Below are 22,409 nucleotides of genomic sequence, written 5' to 3'. Positions count from 1 at the left end.
ACCAAGTTAGCCAAGAAAGTGGATGAAAATATGGGCCTACTGGAGAGATGCTTAAATTGCACCAAGCATTTTTGAATATTCCACATAAATCATTCCAATGATATTTTGGGGCTAACTATTGCATATCAATCCTTTATGAAAGCTGCTTTTTTTTTTAAGTTGTTGCTGCGTTTTTTCGTCTCCCGTACATGGGTGGCAAGATTCAATTTGATTCACACAACTTAATACTGGAACTTAGTATACACCCGATAGATGGGGATTTTAACTGCTGTGAAGAGAGAAAACTACCCAAAAGAACCCTGAAGAAGTCGTAGGGTGACTTACCCAAAGACGAAACACGTGTTGGTTGGTTGGCGGAAGAACTATTATCCAATGAAAGCATAAGGACTACTGGATGACTCTTATTCATACTGATATCGGATTGCGTGTGCTCAGACATTTGTTTACATTGACCTAAATCCTTATACTTTGGAGAAGGAGGAAATACAGCAAAACTATTTCAATGCTAATCTAAATGAGGCAAAGGGGTCAAATGATAGCTCCGTGACAGTTCCTCAGGGGGTCTAAATAAAGCATCTGAGAGGAATGATACGAGGGAGTACTTAGAAACAGCAGGCATGAAAACAGGGAATGTAGAGTGGAGATCTTAGAGAAATGTTTCAGTGCTTTGGGCGATCATATTCCAAAGCTGTGAGTACAAAATAACTTGTCACAATACAAAATGTTTTGGATAGACTGGGTGTAGATTCAGAAGGAACGCTGGGATTCTTGAGTGAAAGGTAAATGTGTGAATGTCTTCCAGCCAGGGAAAATAATTGATGAGGCCCGAGACAGAACAGCCAATGGCATTGTTATGACACCAGAGGCAGTGCTGGAGACTAAATGGAATATTAGCCTTGCGCCGGGGAAAAACTAAGTAGGACTTCTGAGCAGTTATTGTGCTGATACTAGTTGTGACAGAATTTCTCCTTAGATAACTTTGTAGTCATTGAAGAGTGTTGGTTTTCTTTTTCTCCTCTATAGGACCTTTCGGAAGAAGTCTGGTAGCGTGAAGCGCTCCTCACTGACAGCGCCCCCTGACACCCACCAGTCAACCTCCTACTACCACGAAACCACATATGTAAGCGATGGAATTACCAGCGCCGACTACAACTCCCTCCTTGAGGATCCTCTGGAGAAGGAAACCTACTGGGGTGGGTGCATGGCAATTCCGTACATGTAATTTGCGCGCGCCCACACCAGAGCCGTTCGCTAACTAGACAAGGTAGAAAGACTAATGACCAAGCCCCTTTCTGTACCTTCATCATGGAACATTATTCTACATGACAGTGGTTCTGTGGATCCAACTATTACACATAAACTGATATATAGTGAAGTCATTATGTGCAGTAAATGCTTATTCTTGTAATATGACCAACACACTCATTCTCTTCTGCAAAACGATTTAATATTGAGTACAATAAAGAATAATAAAAAGAAACAGTAATTTTATCAAAACAGAGAATTAAAAAAATGCATGCAAAGTGTCCCAAGTGAAGAAAGAAAAAACCTCAAGAAAGGGAGATTATTAAGATTGAAATGGTTTGTTTACAAGCATCACAAAACTACTTAATTAAAACAAGAGCAATATATACAGGGCTTTGAGTGGGATGAAAAAAACTGGGGCGTCTCTCGAATGGGCGTGGCCAATGTAATTAGGGCTTGGCTTAAAACACATAAGCCAAAAATCTGTGATTAGCATGGTATGCCACCCAACTGGTAATTTGCTGCTACTGTATTGCATCCAGATATATAATACAACAAGTAACATTACACCTACAACAAGAAAGGACTATTGGCTTTGCCAGCGGCTGTTAGTTGCTTAAGGTAAATAAGCAACAGTGGCTTCGTTGTATGGAATATTAAAAATGTTTCAGTTCTGAAATGATGAGACTGCGAAAGACCTATAGCGAGTCTCTTTGAAGTTACATCAACGGCTTTGAAGGGTGGCACTGCTGCAGAGCTAAGACTTTTTTTTAAATCCTGAGGGTGAGGGCAGAAATGGAGAACCCGATAGGGATCCGTCTCAGCACCTGCTTTTTTTAGAACTGCCGGTGGTCAGCACCGACATGACCCAGCCCACTTAAAGCCCTGAATATATGTCTTCAATCAAATTTAACACCGGATGCTATTCAGTTTGTTTGTTTTACTTGTCGACAACGTTTTGACCCTATTCGATCATACATACAGGATGTGTGTGAAGATTAGACACCTTCCGGGAACCAGGTTCACTTAATGAACAATCAGTGCTGGTCCCGACAGTGATAGTATGATAAAAGCATGCATCTCACTCTGGTGCACACCGAGGTGGAATAATTCAATATTACATACAGGTATGGATAAGAGACCCATAAGAAGAAGGTGTGATTCAGACCTTCATGATCGTGAATGACCCTTGACTGTGCTGCTTCGTCCATCTTTGTTCCTCATCAGAAAATTGTGCTCTAATTTTGGTAATCTGCACTGACTCTAAAGTGCTTGGGCATGGCCCCTGTCTCTTATCCTGTGTGGGGTCCTATCAGCACCGACGTCCTTTAGTACCATTCCGAGCACATTATCTGAAGGTTCCACGAAGTTCTGGCTCACACCTTATATCACATTTATAGTGCTACAAGGACAAAGCCTGCAAATGAAAGGATTATGAAAAGTAATTGTTTAAAAATTGTATTGCCAGGCTGGTCAAAGTGTGCAAAGAGATTTAGTGTTTAAGATAAAACAAGTGTGTTTTAAAAATATATATTTTTGGTAATACCCAATTATACAATACCTAGTACAAACCTCTTTTTATAAGTTTCCTTTAGAAGAACATCCTTAGATTACCTTTCAAAAAGAATAAATGTTAGTTACCATGAACCCTCAAATGACTCCAACAATTAACTGGCTCAAGCAAGCTTTAGATTTGCTGATTAACCAATTGAACATGTATACGTTTCTTTTGGATAGGCAAGCATCCTGGCGAGAAGGCTTATTTCCCGTATTGTTGTCAGCTTCTCACTTGGCTCAACAGCATATGAGAGCCCCTCCAATCCCTTTCTGCCAGAGGAACCTGAAGGTCTCCATTATAACATTTGTTTTTAGGTTTCGCCTAGGAAGCGCTTGCACTATCTCTTTAGGACATTCTGTGTTCAGGATATGGGATTTAAACTTCGCCCATTGCCCGCCCATGTTTTCAATTGGCTCCTTTGACTGTCTTTTGTAAATGCTTTTCTTTCATTCATAATTGTTCAGTAGTCCCTCCTGAGTCCCTCCCTTTCTACTGTTGCAACCTTTCATAACGGCGGCCCTATTACATATAATCCTGCTGGGGATGTTTTATTTACAATTTATTTTCACTATTTTGGTAAGGACTTTTGGTCTGCTGGTGTTGCAGGTAGAATAGCTACACACTACCCCAACCGCAGTTCCCTCACTCCACGCTTAAATGTTAGCAATGACAGCACAGTCTTGTTTCTGTTGCATTATCGTGCCACTTGGTCGCCTGTGGTTTGTTTTGTTGAGCCCAGCTCACTCAACAGTTTTTCTACAAAAGTAAATACATTAAAAAAACCTAAGGGGAAGCGCAACTTTATTTGGTGTATTTATTGACTTTTGTGGCAATGTCGGCACGCCGCACTTTAGCTTTAAACATCTAAAGCGCGGCGTGCCGCCATTGCTACAAAAGGCGGGCGAACTCCGCATTTCTTTTCCCTTTATTTACTTTCATAGCAATCACAGCATGCCGCGCTTTACTTTTAAACTTATTAAGCTAAAGCGCAGCGTGCCGCGATTGCTTCATAAGTAAATAAATAGGAGGGAAAAAAAACCTCAGCCGTACAACCTTTTTTTCATCTAATGACTTTTGTGGCAATGGTGGCATGCTGCACCTTAGCTTTAAACATCTAAAGCATGGTGTGCTGCCATTGCTACAAACATTAATAAATAGAAAAACAAAGGCGGTCGGACGATACATTTCTTTTCCATTTATTTACTTTTGTAGCAATCACAGAACGCCGCGCTTTACTTTTAAACATCTTAAGCTAATGCTACAAATGTAAATAAATAGAAAAACAAACAGTGACCGCAAAACTTAAAAAAATTATTTATTGATTTTGTAGCTATGCTACTGCAAGGATATTCTAAGACAAAAAAAACAACAAAAATTCACATTTGAAAAGCCAAAAGCTCTAAATGTAACTAATTTGAGACCTATTGCATTGCAAATGCTTCTTGAATTAAAAGAATAGGAACTGTTAACATGAAATAAATAAGATTTGGAATGCAAATAGATCGCGCACACTTCAACCCCTGAGGTCATACAAAAGCCATTTATAGTTAGAGGAAGCTTTATTTATTTTGTATTGCTTATTGTGCTTCATGCTCGCTCTGCATAATCTTCCTACTTCCAAGGTGACCATAAAAAACAACATGGGGCCTGACTGGAAACTGAACAGAGAGGAATTCCAGGGTGAAATTCTATTCTGAACAATTATAAGAGGTCCCCTGTGTGTGTACCTTGATTTATTGTGTCTTCGAACAATTAACCTAATTTTATCAACTAGAATTGTAGCCCGGATCCCTTCCATGACTCCTGCTTTAAACTTCAGACAAGTGATACACAAACAAATGATGCACAGAATGCTGAATAAATCATGCATTCGCCCCAGTCAAGAGATCTTGGTTGAATCCATTGTTATTTTGCGCACCATTCCAGCCGAGTTTAGTCCCAGCCATATGAAAATCATTGAAACAGTCCAGCCCGAACTGCCAAGCCAGCTCCTCCCTGGACCAAAAACAAGCATCCTGGGACCTGTTTCAGGGTATTACAACATATCAGCCAGGTTAGCTTGATTCTAGTGGTACAGTGAGCAAGGGACGCATGTCTGAGCTTATCCATCCCACTTAGGGCGAAAATTGCTACACAAACAAATGATGGACAGAATGCTGAATAATTCATACATTTGCTCCGGCTTGGCAATTCGGGCTGGATTGTTCCCATAAGGAGCAGGGTCAAGACTGATTTGCATATGGCTGGGTCCAAACTGGGGAGGCGTAGTGGGCAAAAAAAATGGATTTAACCCAGATCTCATGACTGGGGGAGAATGTGGGATTTATTCAGCATTCTGTCCATCATCTGTTGCCACAGCACTTAAACTTCAGACAAGGCACGGGAGGGGCAACCCATGCTCTTCCCAATGCCAGCCAACATTCTCCACTCCTTCCTTAACACTCCTCACCATGTCCCTCCACCCTCCTTACAACAGTCCCTGCACACTTTGACCACAGGCCCATGCACACTTGTACCCCCTAGTCAGAACAGGTGGTAGATGTGGGCATTAACCTCCATGGAAAAGGTAATAACATGAAGGATACTACCTGGTAAATCTGGGTCAGTCAGTAATTTAACTTGTAATTGCACAGTACTGCTCACTACTGGTGTGCAGGTTGCACCCTGCCAGTACTGTGCAACTTGTAATAAAGGCCATGAAAGACTACTTAAAGTGCCTGGGGAGAGATCAACAAAAATGAAAGGCCCAGCTACCACTTCCCACCACACCTATCGACACACTTAAACTTCAGCTGCAACAAAAGACTGAAAATGCAATGTTCTGTCAGAATATATTACAGAGAGCCTGTGATAAATTGTATTATCATTTGTAGAGCACTCTCCAAATCTTCAAGAGGCCAAAATTGCATATTTCTCAAAAACATTGCTTAGTTTTATTTTATTTTGATACTTTGAACCAGTTCGTAACATCAGTCACTATTTCAACAGAAATTGCAAGTAAAATGTGTATATTATGTCATCACATTTCAACTGTGATTGTAATTAATGCCACAGCTCTCCAAAATCAGTTTTTTTGCCTGATCCCAAATAATTGTTGCCTTAATCAAAGAGTCAATTTTGTGGTTAATTACATGCACCCTTGGCCTCATAACTGCCTGAATCCCTGAGATTGCCTAACCCAGGGGTAGCTCCCATCGTCTTGTTGCCCTTTTTTAGCCGCATATTCTGTTTCAAATTATTTGTACAAACTCCAGGCCATAAATGGCTGTTAATTGTTTGTTTGGCCACTTCTAGTCTCACATTTCTCTCTTGCATCCCCGGTAAGTGCAGCTACATGCTTGTTTATGACAGTTTCAGAAGTTTCACCCTTATCCACACATCAAATAAAATCAGACATAGGCCAGACTGCACTCACATAATTCTGCCCATTATTTAGAATCTAATGTTTAAGAAACCTATCTCCCTAATTTTCTCTTCAAATTCACATAGATGAATAGTAACAAACTTTATTAAGTGCATAACTCTGGCCCTGACTTATGACATCATAAAACTCCCTATATAGGCCACAGGACAAACGCACTTTGATCTACGGCACAATACGGTGTAGCGTGTGACCCCTCCGTAAATTTGCTTTGGCCTCATTAAGAATTTGAAGCACTGTATAAATACAACTACAATACAATACAATGTACCATACTCAAACCCTGCGGGACTGTGAGGCCATACTAAGGGCGATACAGAACTAGACAGATTTCTTTTGACATAACCTATTCCTGCCTAACCTACATGCTTTAGTTAGAACCTGAATCAAAGTTGTGTTTTAAATTCCGATCCATGTGCAAATGGATGTTTGCACTCACATTGTAGTTGTGCATCAATTACCACATTCTGCAATTTTCTTATGACAGATTTCAGCAAATATTGCAGAAAAAATCTATTGCCACCAAAATGCTAAGTCATAAAAAAAATTGCAGAGTGTGGTAATAGATGCACATTTCCAATCTGTGTGCAAATATACATTTGCACATGTAAGGGAATTTAAAACACTACTTTGACATCTTAGCAGAGGTTCAGTGCTTTTAATTGGAGAGTATTAAAACTTCTTAGAAGCAAGTAGGCACTGTGGTATAGGGTACTTTCACTTCTATTTTTCCATCCCAAGCCCTTGCTCTGCCCCATTTTCTGAAATGTTTTCCGCGTTTCGCCCCTGGTTCCTTAAACTGCCTCGGCCAGCAGGAGCAACACAGGTTCCTATCCCTCCTCCTATCCAGTTCACTCACTCTCCCCTGCAGACACAGGTTAGTTACACTGTGCCCATGCGTCCTCCCACTGAACCAACTTTAGTTTTTGTTGCACTTTTATAAAGCCGATGGGCTTTGGAGCGTTATACATGAGCACCGGTTGCATTACCCAAGGTCAGGTTCCCTAGTTCCAGAGTGGTAGTTCTGGCAGTAGCTCCCCATTCCGTCTCATACTACTGCTCCCATGTGCCATGCCAAGTCCTTCCGCTACTCCCACTAGACTCTTCCTCCATGCTTGTCCTACCTGCTGGGTCTCTACGCCCAAAAGGCACTGCTTTTGAGTCTCCAAGTCCCGTATTTTTTAGAAAAAAATAACTCCTTTGTGCATCATCAATTGTTAGAGATGTTCCTGCTACAACAAAAATGTTATCTGTGCATTTATTATGTCATTGCTAGAAAAGCACCTTGCGCCCATGCCCGCTAATGTATTTGGCACCAAAATGTCTTTCTGCTGTAAAGGTTGCAATGCTAGTTTTGCAGTGAGCAGAAATAGTAAGCTCTGACCACTTTTGTTGACACATGGAACTGCAGTAGTAAAAGGTCTAGCCACGCCGCCTGCTGTGAGGATAGATTATGTTCTCTGGTTTGTCTTGATTAGTGGAACTATCTGCAGCTATAATGGGACTATTGTTCTCTGTCTGCTAGTGCTGAGCAGGGGGATTGCAACAAGAAACAATTGCATAACCTCTTTGAGGTGGAAGAAATATTTCAGGTTTTGTCTTCCAGTAATTGAAAGTGGAACTGCAATTATAGCAGGTCCCTCTGGTTTACTTGGACTAGGAGCGATGGCACATTGTACTCTCGTGCCAGGAAGCTAAAACATAAAAATTTGGTATTGGATTGTTCACTTGCAATGAAAAACAAGCATTTGCAATGCAATGGGTCTCGCATTTTTGAGAGTTTGAGCTATTGGCATTGTAAATGATAATGCCTTTTATTTATTTTGACAAAACCTGAAAGCTTTGCATAAACACCGCTTGCAGGTTTTGTAAACACATAAATAAAAGGTAATGTCAGTAGCTTAAACTTTCGCAAATGCGATACCTTTTTGGTGTTGCGATAGCTTCAAAAGTAAACAAATAGAAAAAAAGACAATTTTTTTTCTATTTGTTTATTTTTAAAGCAATCGTGGCTCCTGCGCTTTTAGCTTAAGATGTTAAATCTAAAGGGCCAGTGAGGCCATGTTAAAAAAAAATAATAATTAAAAAAGAAAGTCATGTGGCCACATTCGGCTAACAAATAAGAAAATAAAAGCCATGCCGCCATTATGCTTGCCTAGTCGTGCAGCACTGGAAAAATTAAAAGAAAGCATTGAGGGAGAGTGTGTCCTGCCAGCAACAGCAGGAAGGACCAGCTATTTGAGAAAATAATTATCAGAGGCTGTAATTAAAGGCTACTGAGTAACAACACATATAAAGGTGTGTTCTCATGGGAGGTTACCAGAAAAGAAAAGGTGGTACTAAGGAAGAACTAAGAACAACTAAGCCTATTGACCAATGAAAAGCCACCACGTACAAAGGACAGTGGGCGATTGGAAAATGGGCTGAGCTTCAAGTCCATATCTGAATACAACATGTCTCGAAGAGACAGCGCTGCGTAGGCAACACCTAAAAACTTGCTTTGGATCATCGTGCTCTGTAAAATGTTAAGAAAAATATGTGCAATAGCTGCAGAACACTTTAGTTACGCTATTTCGAGCAACTCGGATATGTTTCCCTTGCATAATCTCATATCAGGTACAGAACTGGCTGTGGCAGTCTTTGATGTTGGTTATGTTTTTCATTCCTCCGCTAACAGAAAAAGACCTGGCAAGGCAGCGGAGGGCCACTGGGGGTTCTTACGGTGTTGGCACCACGAATGGGCTTGCGGACGCCAAAGTCTCGTATGACACCTATGGGTCATCTTCTGGTTACTCCTCGGAGGAGGACTATACAGGTAAGGAAGCCTTGATTGTGTGTGTGGGAGGTAGTTGGATTTGGCAGAGAATGCTGATGTTCCCTCTTGTCCTGTGAACTCTCTTGCAGGACAAGCCATCTCACAGACCAGCACTTCTGGGTCTGGATTCACCGGAGCCGTCTCTAAAGCTGGCTCGCTGCTCTGGCAAGTGGTGACCTCCCCAGGTGAGAAGGAAGGCAAGCTGGCTCCATGGCTCATTGAGGCAAGGCATCCTGCCTCAAGCGGTGCCCTATGCAGATGGTCTTTTTATCAAAGCTGCTATGAACATGCCCAGCACTGTAAACAAGACTTCATAGTCTGTTATATTTAATGCGCCTTGCGTTTTGCTCCTCCTTTCTGACAAAATTGGTTTGCCAGCTGCATGGTTGTAGATGTGCAGGTTTATGCGATACTAGTAAAATAAATGGGGCCCAATAAAACATGTTCTGTGGAAGTTCGAATCGGATATGTGTTAATCTGACATTCCCATGTTCTTACCAGAGCAAGGGTGCCACTGGGTAGCCATGATAATGTTGATCTTCTCTTCTCGCGCTTTGGGCCTGTGCATTGAGAGAGGGCTCTGGATCTGCTCAAATACCTATGTTTAGTACACATAGCAAACCTTCATGGAAGCACCGCATAGCGTAAACTATCTGTGGAGATGCATAGAGAGCAGTATGCTTTTTGTCACAGCCGGTGAGGGAGGGGAGGTGCAGGGCATCACAACCGACTCACGGCTTCACCGCTTGGGAGTCATGCCCCCTCCCCACTGTCAGCAATAATAATAAAAATCATATAACCTTCTGCGCATTTGAATACATACTAATGAGATATATATATATATATATATAATACCCCAATACTATACACACAAGTGCAGAACATACTAGTATTTATATCTCTATGAGGTTGGGCAGAAGGATTGTGCTTTGTGCCACACTCTATGCTTGCATCGTGCCACAGAATTGTCAAATTAAAATGGCTCAAAAGCGCCCCTGGGTTGGTTGTGATTAGGCATTTCACGGTTCCATTGCATATACACACTACGAAAACGGGGGCCCGGTGTTTATCGGCACAGATGAGGTAGATCAGTTTTCTCATTCAGCCAGTGAAAAGAGAGAGACCGATGGACTCCTTGGGATCTAGCTTTCCTCTTGTCCCACCGACCACCAGAACTTGGCTGGTCCAGGCATTGAAGAACAGAGAGACTTCACCGGCACAAGGATTCCACCAGGCACAGTGTAGGTTTGTTTCTTTGAGTGTGTCGCACTAAAGTTGTAAATGCCATGCATTGTAGCGCTTTGATGGCTTTTGGTTTTATGCGGTCTACATTTTTTTAATTACAATGATTTGCCTAGGATGTGAAATGAGCGATACATTTCCCAGTTCTGAAAGGCACCCAACCTACTTTCCGACAACTTGGCTACTTTTTGAGGGGAACAAAACACATTTTAACAGCTGGGCTCAAAAAGGAATGACTGTTCGGAGAGAGGCACAGGGCTGCGCTCTACAATGAAGCTCTGGGCAGGTTGTTCACTTATACTAATGCCCTACAACAGTCAAGAGGAATGTAGTAAAATGTAGACTTCTACTGCAATTGAATTCGTATGAGCCTGAGACATAAAAAGTAAGGTGGGTGCCTCTGTTTAATCATAGGCCCAACCTACCATATGGCGCTGAGCAAAAACAATCAAACATTGAATTCTGTCTGGGGAATCTAGAGTGGCTTAAGGCCTCCCTGCCTCTGCAGCCGGTGTGACACTGATGCAGGTACACACTGGTGTTGAAGACACACCCAGTGGCCAATCACATTGCTGCATCTGCAGAGGCTTAGGAGAGAATACGCACTTGGGCAGGAAAAGCGTCTGATGGCAGTCTCTGCATTGGTTGAGATCCTGCAGGGAGCAAACATTGTTGCAGCAATGACATTCAGTGTCCAGAGCCTTTTCTCAGGTCCTATAGTGAACTATCTTTGGTTAGAGGGCTGTTGCTTCTGTGCTTGTCTAGACTCCTCCCTCTGGCATTTTGTAGTAATCTTCCCAGTCATTTGTTTCTGTTTTCATTCTTGTCACAGGTCAAGCTTTTGGGCTCCTGTACTGGTGGGTTGGGACCGCCTGGTACAGACTAACCACATCCGCCTCCCTTCTCGATGTTTTCGTCCTAACTCGGTGAGTGCTGGAGTTTGAGAATCTTAGTGGGTGAGGGACAGCTAGTGGGGGGGGGGGGGGGGGGGGGGTGGTAGTTTAGCTAAAGAAACAAGGGATCAGCTGGTGGAACAGCAGAGGAGGAATTCATATGCCCTCCTGCTCTGGAGGGTGCATCGTATTCTGCCCCTAGTGGGGAGAAATACAACTTCAACTGTTGAGGGTCTTGCAGCACCTCACTGGGGACTGTCCCCTGTCTATCTGATGCTGACATTTTGAGTAGCTTCTTTAAGTGGGTTTTACAGCTCCTGCTGCAGTGGGAGAGAGGATCTGCTTTTCCCTCTAGTAGTGAGGAGTGCCACAGCGCCACTGGAGTGTCTTGCTGCTCAACCCGTGTTGGGGAGGGATGTCTAAAGAAGAAAAATGTCTTGAGGTAGAAATGCATGGTTTCCTTTCTCGAAGCGAGATGTCGTACTGTGCCCATGATGGTTAGACCCTGTTGTGCTGGAAACCTGGTATTTGCAATTTAGCTAATGTGCATTTTTTGTCTCTGCAACAGCTCCGGCCTCAAGAAGGCAGTCCTGCTGCTCCTGCTTCTCCTGCTCTTGGCCGCCGCTGCATTCGGTGAGACTGCATCACTTCCCCATCCATTTCATGCCACTTGCCCATCCTCTGTGTGTCCTTGTGCAAGTGCATCTCAGTTCCTCAGCATCCTCTCCTAATATGCATGAGAATATAGGGGTTCTTTTAGCCAGAGCAGAAGAGGTTGTCTTGGGCTGAGGTGGAAGAGGTTGCTGTGGGCTGATGCTGGAGGGGTTGTTTTGGGAATAGGTCGAAGGGGTTGTTTTGGGGCTTATTTGGAAGGGGTTGTTTTGGGCTGTGGTAGGAAGGGTTGTTCTTGGCTCGAGTCTAAGTGTTTTATTTTCTCTTCTCTAGTAGAAGTGGTTGTTTCTGTCTGATGTGGAAAGAGGTGTTTTTGGCTGAGATGTCAAAGGCTGTGTATGGCTGATGAAAAATAATTACTTTTGTGTCCGGTGGAAAGAGCTGTTAATGAATCAGGTGACAAAGGTTGTTTTTGGCTGAGGTGGAAGAGATATTTTAGCTAACTTTACAAGGCTTTTTTTGTTCATGTGGCAAAGGCAGATTTTCCCCAGGCCAGAAATGCAAGTTTGTGGCTGAGTTAGAAAGAGATGATGTTGGGTCATGCTGAAAGGCGGTATTTTGCTGCGACTGAAGAGACTCTTGTTGTATGAGAAACAAAATGTCTGGGTTTAATTAGGGTGACATGGATGTTTTCACTATGCTGATGGTTGCTGTTCTAAGCTAATGTTGCAGGGAACGTTTTATGCTTAGCTGGTGGGCTATTTAGGCTGGTGTTAACAAACTATTTTGGTGCCAAGTCACTTTACATGTTTATTTTCTCTTGACTCTAGGGGCCTGGCAATTCTTTCCCTTAGTGTTGGGGGCCCTCCGGCCTTCTGCGGCACAAGCGCCTGTCTCTCCACCAGTGATGCCTCCAATCTTTGTCAGTACACAGACTAAAGAGGATGGAAATGCATCACTGCTATACCAGGTAAGTGTCCAGATGGCGAGGCCTAGGCCAAGAAGGAGAGTGCAAGATGAGGACACTTTGTGGTTTGGAATTGAAACAAGCACTGGTAATGGTTCAGTCTGGGTTATAACTGAAAGTGCTTCTTCAGCCACTCAAATTATCATACATGCACTCTGTCACTCATCCTTATACTCCTACATCCATTCCTCCACCCACTGACTTATTCTTGCCTTTACCCACTTACCCAGCAGGGGTAACATAGCCAAATACACTTGATAAGAATATGTAAGAAAAATTGAAATCACAAAAGTAGAAGAAAAGAAAACATTTCACAACTCAACATGGCAGGTATGTGCATAAAATACAAAACGAAATTAAACCTGACAGTGGGCATCCAACTTACAGTGGTATTGTACATAGTGTATAGTTTTAAGGTTCCAACATGGATGCCACATTTTGAAGCAATGTGCTTGTGATCGAAGAGGGGCAAAAACAAATATACACTCTACAATACCATTCCAAGGTGGCTGCTTAGCAAACGTCGCACTTGCGTCAGTCTTTCAATGCAACAGTTTATACAGCATCAATGTCATACAATTACACCTGTCAGACTCCCGAAAGGGTCTTGCAAAAATTATCACAGTGTATATCTTCTACCCCCAGGGTTTATCGAAGGAAGTAGCCAGTACCAAAAACCTTGCTTACTACAGTAACCTTTGAGATTCCTTGTAACAAAATTCCTATCTACAGGCATTAACACAGTGTAGTGAGAATCCACCCTTAAAGGTGTATTGGCTTTAGAAAATGCTTTTCACAATAAATAAGTCATGCCTACCGTGTTTGTTGTAAATTTTCATAGCAATATGCTTAGACCTAGGGCCTGCGACATAACCTATCCAGTTGAACCAATCAAGCCTATAGTTTTTATCATTGGCCTGTCACCATAACGAACTTAGGGCTACTATCTTCCTCATGAACTTTCCAACAAGGCCACTATTGGCATGGAGTCATAAATTTACAAATATACTCAAAATTACAGTTGCCAAACAATATGCAGCCCTTTCTAAAACAATTGAACCGGTGCAATAGCTACAAGTCAATCTACACCGTTACTATTCAATAGTGTCTATTATTTGAACCATATTTTAGTTCACTGTTTTTCTTTTTACACAATACAAATCTTTATATAAAAAACCCACAACAAATACTTCAGAATAGAAAGAGATTTAAAGAAGAATTTCACCAGATCACACAATGACCAACCCACACTTTGGCTGGTCACACCATTTGCATTCATACTTAATCAATCATACCACATTCCTCATTCATCAACACCTTTCATCACACATACACACGTCTTACACCTCCTTGGTATTCCAAATAATTCTTGTCCTTCACATTCATACACCAAGGATCAATCCCCAAACAAGGAAAAGTTTTAAATCTAACTTAGTTGTGCATCACACAAAATCACAATATAGTTGTTTAAATCAAAAACTGTTTAGGAATGCACAACTAGACTATCATGTTTGGAAAATACAATTGTTTGGTATGCAACAAACAGGTCTACACGTTTTGAACCCATTGATTTCTGGGGTTCTCTTCAGGACCAAAACAACTGTGGAAAGAAAAAGAGAAATATCTGATTTTAAAACCATGACTATCAAACTCACGAGCATTCCAACCTGAGAAGCTCAGCCTGAGTTGTTCTTACCGATTTTTAACCTAATCACCAAATGATGATCGCATTCTCATTGGAACGAAGGATCTACAATGAAACAAATCAAAAAGCAGTGAGCTATCAGAGGAAGAGTAAAAGAGTGCCGTCCGGGTTTAGATGGAACCATTTTACATCAGGCCTACTGCATATGTTGTAATGTTTCTTAATAGATCAGTCATTGGCTTGTCTCCATAACCAACTCCGTCCTACTGTGCTGATCATAATCTTCTCCACAAGGCAAAAAGTGCAATAAAAGTACTCTTTTTCCAGCAGAAACACGCAACGTCTGTCCAATCAAAATCTGTACTCCAGAAAACCAACATTTTGGAAGAGCCAAAATCTCTTTCAGTAGTTCTTCTTGAATCTCTTTTTTCCATTGATCAGATAAGAGTTGGGATACTTACACTTTCAGAAAGGGTTTAAAGAAGTTGAGAAGGGAAAGCATGACTGCTGGAGTAGACTACATTAGAAGGAGGCTGAAGAGAGGTAGAAGGCAAACTTAGAGGGAAAGAGAACAACATGAGAGAAGTGATGAAGGAAGAAAGCATTGGAGAAGGAAAATTGCTGGTTACAGAATGAGAAGAGACAGCATAGTTTTAAAATGTTGGTGTTTGGTGTCATGACAGTGGTGGTAGGTAGTTTGTAGGCAACTCTAATCTTCACGGTCTAAATCTGTGATAGTTCTGACAGTGGAAAATGGGTCTGACTGTTTTGTTGGGAAGGATGAGGTTGACCTGTGATGGATCCCATAAAACTATACACTTCTTCCACATTAAACTAGATGGTGCGAGTGGACAAAATATACTCTTTGAGAAGTACCACTTACTATATGCAGGTGACTTATTGCTTTATATCTTCTCCTTTACTCCTTCCCCTGTTGCTCCCCCACCTGCAGCACCTGATGTCACGACTGGAGAACCTAGAGAGCCGCTTCCAATCATTGACAGCTGACTCTGCTTCCTGGCGGCGGGAGGAGTCTGCTGGCCAGGCAAATAGAGCTCAGTCGTTAGATGCTGTCGCGGGCCGGGCAGGTTTAACACATGCGGAAGCTGTGGTACTTCTGGAGCAGATGATGAACAGAAAAGAGGCAGAGCTGAGGCAGGACCTCAGTGGAGCTGGTTCTGTCCACCTGCAGGTATGACTGTGATCTTTTAGCCCTGCCGGGGAAAATCAGTCATGTGCCAGGCACTGACCAATTTAAAAACTGAGTGTTACTTGTTAATTTCAAAAGTCTAAATATTACATGTCTTTTCTGTCCCAGACATCAGTTTTCTTAATCCCCACTTGTCAGTGGAATTCTCTGGCACTTGTTTTCATGATTCCCTGGTTGCCTGCATTCAATATTCTTAGGTGTCGGTGTATGACATTTCCTGGATCCCTGTATATCTGTTTGCGGAATCCTTGTCTGCTGTTTTGCATACTCCATGGTGCTTTCTTGAGAGCTACCCAAATCCCTGGTTTCTAGTTCGGAAATACCCAGGTGTTGTTTACAAAATACTGTGTACTAAATCACATCTCCTGGATTTTCTTTAGTTGATTTCTCCTATTCCCATTGCAGTTGTGTTTCTTTGTTGAGTATTCCATTTTTTGCATTCCCGGCTCTGTCTGATTAAATTTATGAGGTTTTGTTACAAAGTTTTCTAAAAAGACAACACTCAAATTCTAGCGAACTAAAATTCTTGGACATTTGTTTCTTCAGTTTCATGGTGACCTTTGTCCACTGCTTTTCACCACCATTTACTGACTGACTACCCAGACATTTGTTCTGAGCATCAACATTGGCTTCTAACTGAACATCTGGCGTATTTGTTTGATGAACATCCAGAGCGATTTGTGAATAAACATCTGGGACATTTATTTACAGAAGATCTCTAATGGTTCTTTCCAAATCCAGAAAATGTGGCCAATTTGTTTAGTAAACATCTCCAGTAGTTGTCGATTTAATTTTTAACTCACTTGTTTACTAAGTCTCTTAAGCATTTGTCTGCTGTATATCCTGTGTGTTTTTTAGTTTTTGCTAAAGGCGGCTGCTGATCATTCTGGACAATTCTTTTATGACCGTCCCTAGAATTTGTCTGCTGACTGTCTGAACCCCTTTCAGAGAGCTATGGGCCTAGCAGAAGCCACTGGGCCCAAACAAGGGTGTTCTTATTATAACCATTATTATTTCCACGTGTAGAGCACTACTGTTACTCAAGGGTGTCCTGGTGCTTAGACAGGTAAATAAGAAATAGATTATCTGAGTGGGGAAACTACAAGACAAAAAAAACAATAGCAGAATTTATTGAAGTGTATAAACCGAGGTTTTAAGGGATTTCCTAAAGGTGAGGAGGTCATCAATGTGACTTGATTGTATAGGCAGAGAATTCCACAACTGTGCACCCTACACCAAGGAAGAACAGCTGCCAAGTTGGCATCTCTTCACTTGAAAACGCAAGTTAGCATTGGCAGAGCGTAGCAGATGGGAAGGTCTGTTATGACGGAATCTTGATAGTAAAAATAGAGGACCGGACTGATGTAAAGCTCTGCGTACATACACAAAGCCTTAAACTCTGTCCTCTTGGAAACAGAAAGCCAATGCAATTTATCCAGCGTTGCTGAAGAAGAGAGAAGACTGAACAGAGCAAGCTAGTCAGCAGCCGTCTAAATCACTCATCTGTTTCAGATAGTCAGCATCCCCTAACATAACTCATTGCAGTGATCAAGACCACTCAAACTAAGTGACTGGACCACTTGCGGTCGATGTTGAGAGGGGAGAAACAATAAGATTTTGCGTACTGTTCTTAACAAAAACACAGAGAAGAGTTTGTTCACTTGAGTAAAATGTGACAAATCTACCTCCATATAATTTCCTGAGGTGGTGTTTCCTCACCCAGCTAGGAGACTGGCAGATCTTCCTGCCTGATCGGTGCAGCAGCCGCTGCCTCACCCCTTGCTACCAGGGGCGGTCTTAGGCATGTGCAAGCTGTGCACCTGCACAAGGCCACCAAACCCCAGGGTCCACCACGCCGATATATATCCTTAATATAATAATCCTTTGAGGGCGGATACATATTTGCGTGGCAGCCCCTGGCAGGGATTTGGCGGCCTCTGGCTCTGTTCCACTTCCAAACACCATTAAGCCCATAGGAATGAATGGGGAGTCATTCCTTATTTGCGATTAGCAATTTGCTAATCGCAAATAAGGAAGCTGTAGGAATCGCAAATAATATTGCGATTCCTACATGAATCCCGTTTTGCGAGTCATTAATAGCGATTCCTTAATAATCGCTATTAAGGACTCGCAAATCGGGACATTGATGAATCCGGGGGCTAATTTTTAATGACTTCTATTGATTTGTATAACAAATGTAATGCACTCTATTGAGGATTTGTCACAGTAAGTATTCAGAGAAAGCTATCAGGTTTAACAGACTCTGTGCTCTTAATGTTGAAAATATACTAGTAAAATAAGTTAATATCTGAAATGTCTATAAGGTAAGAGCATTACCCTCAAATATTTATAAAGATGGATTGCTACATGCGTCATCCCTATTAGTAAACTTCCCTGGTTTTTGTTAATTGAATTTCTCAGACTTTTAACTCTACTTCCCAGGTTAGTTGACTGTACTTCACCAAAATGTGTTCTCTGAAGATTCTAGGTATTGTTTTAAGAGTACTTCTTCTTTACTGAACCCAGTTGATTTGTCAGCTGTTTGTTTACTGAAGGTGCCAGACAGTTGATTACCAACCTTCCTGGAAACGTTTGACAAATGTTAACGATCCTGTCAGAAATTTGTTTCCAGAACATCACAGGTGTGTGTTTACTGAACTTTCCAGGCTTTGTGTACAGATTTCTGTAATAAGTTTATTTCGTGAACTTCCCTTTACGTTTTCTGAACAGCAAATTTGTTTTTTCATTGAGCACCCACAGGTGTATGTTTTTTGTGTTTTTGTTTTTTTGTACTTGATGGTTCTGTTTGCTCTATCCAATCTTGTTAGTTTCCTTCATGATTGCCTGGCTCATGCTTCACTCTTTTTATTCCCTCAGGGGGAGCTGACCGCACTCCGTGAGGAGCAGCAGCGTGACCTGAAGGGTGTCCTAAAGCAGATCGGCCAGCTCTCGACGGTAAGCTCGGTCACAGAGAAGCCCTTTGATTGTGTGTGTAGAACAACAATGTTTCAGGGAGATGTTGTGACAGTGGCCTCTTGGATGATGGCACAAGTGAACCCAGTACAGACCGAGATCACATGCAGAGTGACCTCTGTCAGTACTGCACCTTTTGAGATATCCGAGATGAAAAGTTTGAATAGTGAACCAGTTGTTCTTTGTTTATAAAATGAATATCTGATTAATTCACATCATTAACAAAGCCAATAAGTCTACTTCAGTGGCACTACCTGACCTTTGAGCTTTACCAATGTTTCTTGGCAATGCTGTTCCACATCTGCAAAAAGAATGAAATTGCATATTTGCTGATGCAAAACAACATTGGCAAAAAGTGCAATGATGAATACACATGCATACATCATCATGCATGCATACATATTCTTCATGCCGCTAAAGTGACCAAACTGTGATGACGTATATAAAGGAATGTGTTCACCTGCATGCATGAATATCCGTCATCATGCCACAGCTATTTATTTTATTTTTCATTTATGGTTCCATGATGGCGGACACGTATCTTGTAATAGCTTGTAAATAAACAACAACAAAAAAAGCAGTGTAGCTGGGAAGCAACTGGAGAAGGGTTGTTAGGTTGAGCAGCGGAGTGTATGCTAGGAAACGGCACACAGGGTGGAGAAAGCAAGAAAATGCATGCACTTCATGGAGTGCTGAACGAACAAGCAAAAGTAATTCCCTGACTGTAAGCAGTGGAAGGATACAGGTCATCAATTCAAATGTATGGTGAAGATTCTGTGCTCCAGGAGTTGGACAAACAAAGAAGAGAAAGGAAACCCAAATAATAAGCAAGCAAGCAGATGAGAATGACCAGAGAGCAACCATTGAAATGCCATGGGTTGACCCAAAGCTCACTTAAGTGTTGGTACTGTCCACAATATGACTTTGACAACAGACCGCTAAAAACAGGTAAAACAAGGGTTCTGACCGTGCAAACGGTTACTGAAGAGCCTCAAGTGAGATGGAATCCTCCTCACAGGTTGTGAAGTATAGATGGTAGCGAGTCTTTGCTTTCAGTGTCTTTGAATGCAGGCCTGGAGCTCTGCTCTCTTTCCTTCGATTGACAAATTGCTTCCAAAATTCTTTCCCAGTATCTGAAGACCACAGAGTTCTAGCTGTGCCTTGATTGTCGGGAAGCAGATGTTGGTTACGAACCCGCACAAGCTGGGTTTCTGATGTTTGGACTTGGGGCATGAGTTAAAGTTGTTCCAAGAATGTGCCCAAATGCACCTGAAAGCCATCCAGGATTTTGGAGAAAACACCAAAAGAAGTCATGGACCTTGTATAAATCCCACTCCTGCTCCCAAGTCGAGCACACAGACTTGTTCCCTCTCTTGAGCTGCTACCACACAGGTCCTGTTCGCATTTGCGGTCACCCTGTAAGTCCAAATTACAATCTAAAAAGAAGTTGAAGTGGGACTCAACAACATCCTGCTGCTCTCAGTCCAATGAGAAGTAGGGAGGCTGTCAAGGTTCCAGACAAACTCACTCCTGATCCCCAATCGTGGAGCCAATCCCTCAACTAATTCCATTTCCCCAAATATTCTGTGCCATGTGCAATGCTGCAGCAGTTCGAGGTCTTTAAGGAGGCTGTGCTGCATATTTTTGGTACTCGTCCAGCTCCCTCTGGTGCACTTTAGCCCCAAGGATCTTCAGCAGCCTCCAGTCAGGTGTCTGCTACTGTCTGTGCCCCTTCACAATTACTCCAGTGCCAACTTACATCCCAGCTCCATAATCTGTGCCTGTTCCTTCTTCACCAGCGCCAATCCCAGTATCCCGAGTCTCAGAGATTGAGCCTTTGCTGTCTTCGGTGTCCAACCGGAAGCAGAATCTGCTTTGACCCTTGCAAGTTTGCGCCTTGACTCCAATCCAGCTCACTCAGCTCCCACCCCTCTGATTCAGACAAAATGCTTCCTCTTCAACAAGGCCTTCCTCAGAAACTTCATCTCCTGTTGGGCGTGACTCTGAGCAACCTGATAGTGACGATGATGATGATGATTTACACCCACACTATGTTGATATCTACATGGACTTGCAGGGGAGCAGTGGGCTGGATACCACCCCTCAAACAGGGTAGGTTTTGCCTCTTGGACCTCCTACGAAGGAGAGTGCATCATTTGCTGTGGTGATTAGATCTGCTGCTGAGGTCCTGAACCTACGGCTGTCTTCAGTTGAAATAAAAACAGATGTCCTCACTGAGGTTTTGCTTCCTAGGCCAGCCTCATCGGAGTCCTTGCTTCCTTTTATAGAGGGCCTGACTGAGACCCTTATGTGTAATCTGGCAAAGTCTTGCTCTTGCCCACCAGTCAACAGAAAGGTGGCCAGGTGCCACTGACTGGTGCCAGGCGTCCCAGACTTTCTTATGCAGCATTCGATTCCTCAGAGTGTGGTGGTCCAAGCTTCCACCATCAAAGTCATCCCTGATGTGTTCCCCCTGACCTGTCCAGTCAGGAATTCGCAAAGAACTTAGGAGTGCATTTTCTCTTATGCCACTTTGACATTTAGGTCAGTCAGTGCAGCTTGCCTTTTCGGTTGTTATTTACACGCCATTTTGGACTTGGTCAGCGAGATCTTGCAAGCCGTCCCAGGCGAGTTTCGAGCCTCTTTGGCTCAAACCTTATAAGACCAGATGCAGCTTAGTGTCATTAGGGCCGACCTAGACACTGAATGCTTGGGGCAGGCAGTGGACACTATTGTGGTGCTCGACCGCCACAAATGGACACAATCCACTGACTTTTCTGGGGACATGCAGGCATTTGTAATGGATGTGCCAAATAATGGGTCTCTCCTCTTTGATGAAAAGGATTTTAAAGAACGCTTTGAAGAAAGCAGAGCCAAAGTGCATTCCTTGGGCCTTTCAATCTTTGCCTGACAGTTTCTTCGGCAGCCTAATCCTGCCAAGACTACTGAAGAAGGCTTGCCTATAGACTCTGCCAGGCCTCACTATCAGCACAGCAGTCACCCTAGTCCTTTTGTGTCATCAGATGGGGCTCAAGTAGACATTGTGCAGGGACCAGGGGCACCACTTCACCCAGTTCTGCCCCCTGAATTGCCAGCCTCCAAACCGTTTTAGTTTACCCTTATTAAGTGCACACCCACCCTGCAGGAGGCATCATCAGACACTTTCTTCTAGGGTGGCAGGCAATTATATCTGACAAGTTGGTTCTCCAGATTGTCCAGCAGCACTATCTATTCTCTGCAACTCCTATTCAACCCACCTCAACTTTCTCCCTAGTGAGAGCTGCTTTTTGAGGGGTCCTATCCATCTTTCTGGAAGAGGTGCAGGTTCTACTGGCCTAAGGGGCCATCAAAAAAATTCCAGCCCTGGAAGTAAGGACATGTTGTTACTCCTGCTATTTCCTTGTTCTGAAGAAAGATTGAGTCTTTCATCCTATTTTAGACCTTCAGCCCCGGAATCCCTTCCTGCAGAGAGACTGATTCAAAATACTTACACTGACCCAAGTTCTGTCTGCCCTGGATCCAAGCAAATGGATGGTTACCTTCGACCTGCAGGACACATACTTCCATGTGCACATCCTGCAGTCCTACAGACTTTCCCTGTGGTTCAAGGTGCCTCAGGAACCGTTTCAATTTGCTGTGCTCCACTTCGGTCTTGCCAGTGTCTTTTAGGTGTTCACAAAAGTCATGGCGGTAGTCGCAGCACATCTTCTGAGGTTGGGGATATAAGTTTTCTCCTACCCTGATGGCTTCCTTTTGAAGGCAGGCTCGCCACAGTCAGTCGTAGACCACCTCCAGATGACGGTGCACCTTTTGACATCTTTGGAGTTC

General features: G+C 42.8%; 1 protein-coding gene across 1 annotated transcript in view; it reads left to right on the top strand.

Annotated features, from left to right (window-relative positions):
* Window positions 1-22,409, top strand: part of SUN2 (Sad1 and UNC84 domain containing 2) — a 150,709-nt gene that overhangs the window by 43,439 nt on the left and 84,861 nt on the right. The window contains exons 3-10 of the mRNA XM_086963381.1: window positions 1,024-1,193; window positions 8,902-9,039; window positions 9,129-9,224; window positions 11,114-11,207; window positions 11,743-11,807; window positions 12,617-12,756; window positions 15,351-15,590; window positions 18,486-18,563. Coding sequence (XP_086819507.1) covers window positions 1,024-1,193; window positions 8,902-9,039; window positions 9,129-9,224; window positions 11,114-11,207; window positions 11,743-11,807; window positions 12,617-12,756; window positions 15,351-15,590; window positions 18,486-18,563 — 1,021 coding nt within the window. The remainder of the gene's footprint in view (window positions 1-1,023; window positions 1,194-8,901; window positions 9,040-9,128; window positions 9,225-11,113; window positions 11,208-11,742; window positions 11,808-12,616; window positions 12,757-15,350; window positions 15,591-18,485; window positions 18,564-22,409) is intronic.

The sequence above is a fragment of the Lissotriton vulgaris genome, chromosome 1_1 (assembly GCF_964263255.1).
Source record: "Lissotriton vulgaris chromosome 1_1, aLisVul1.2, whole genome shotgun sequence".
Taxonomy (NCBI): domain Eukaryota; kingdom Metazoa; phylum Chordata; class Amphibia; order Caudata; family Salamandridae; genus Lissotriton; species Lissotriton vulgaris.
Note: the sequence above shows the minus strand (reverse complement) of the source record. Positions and strands in the feature narration are given on the sequence as shown.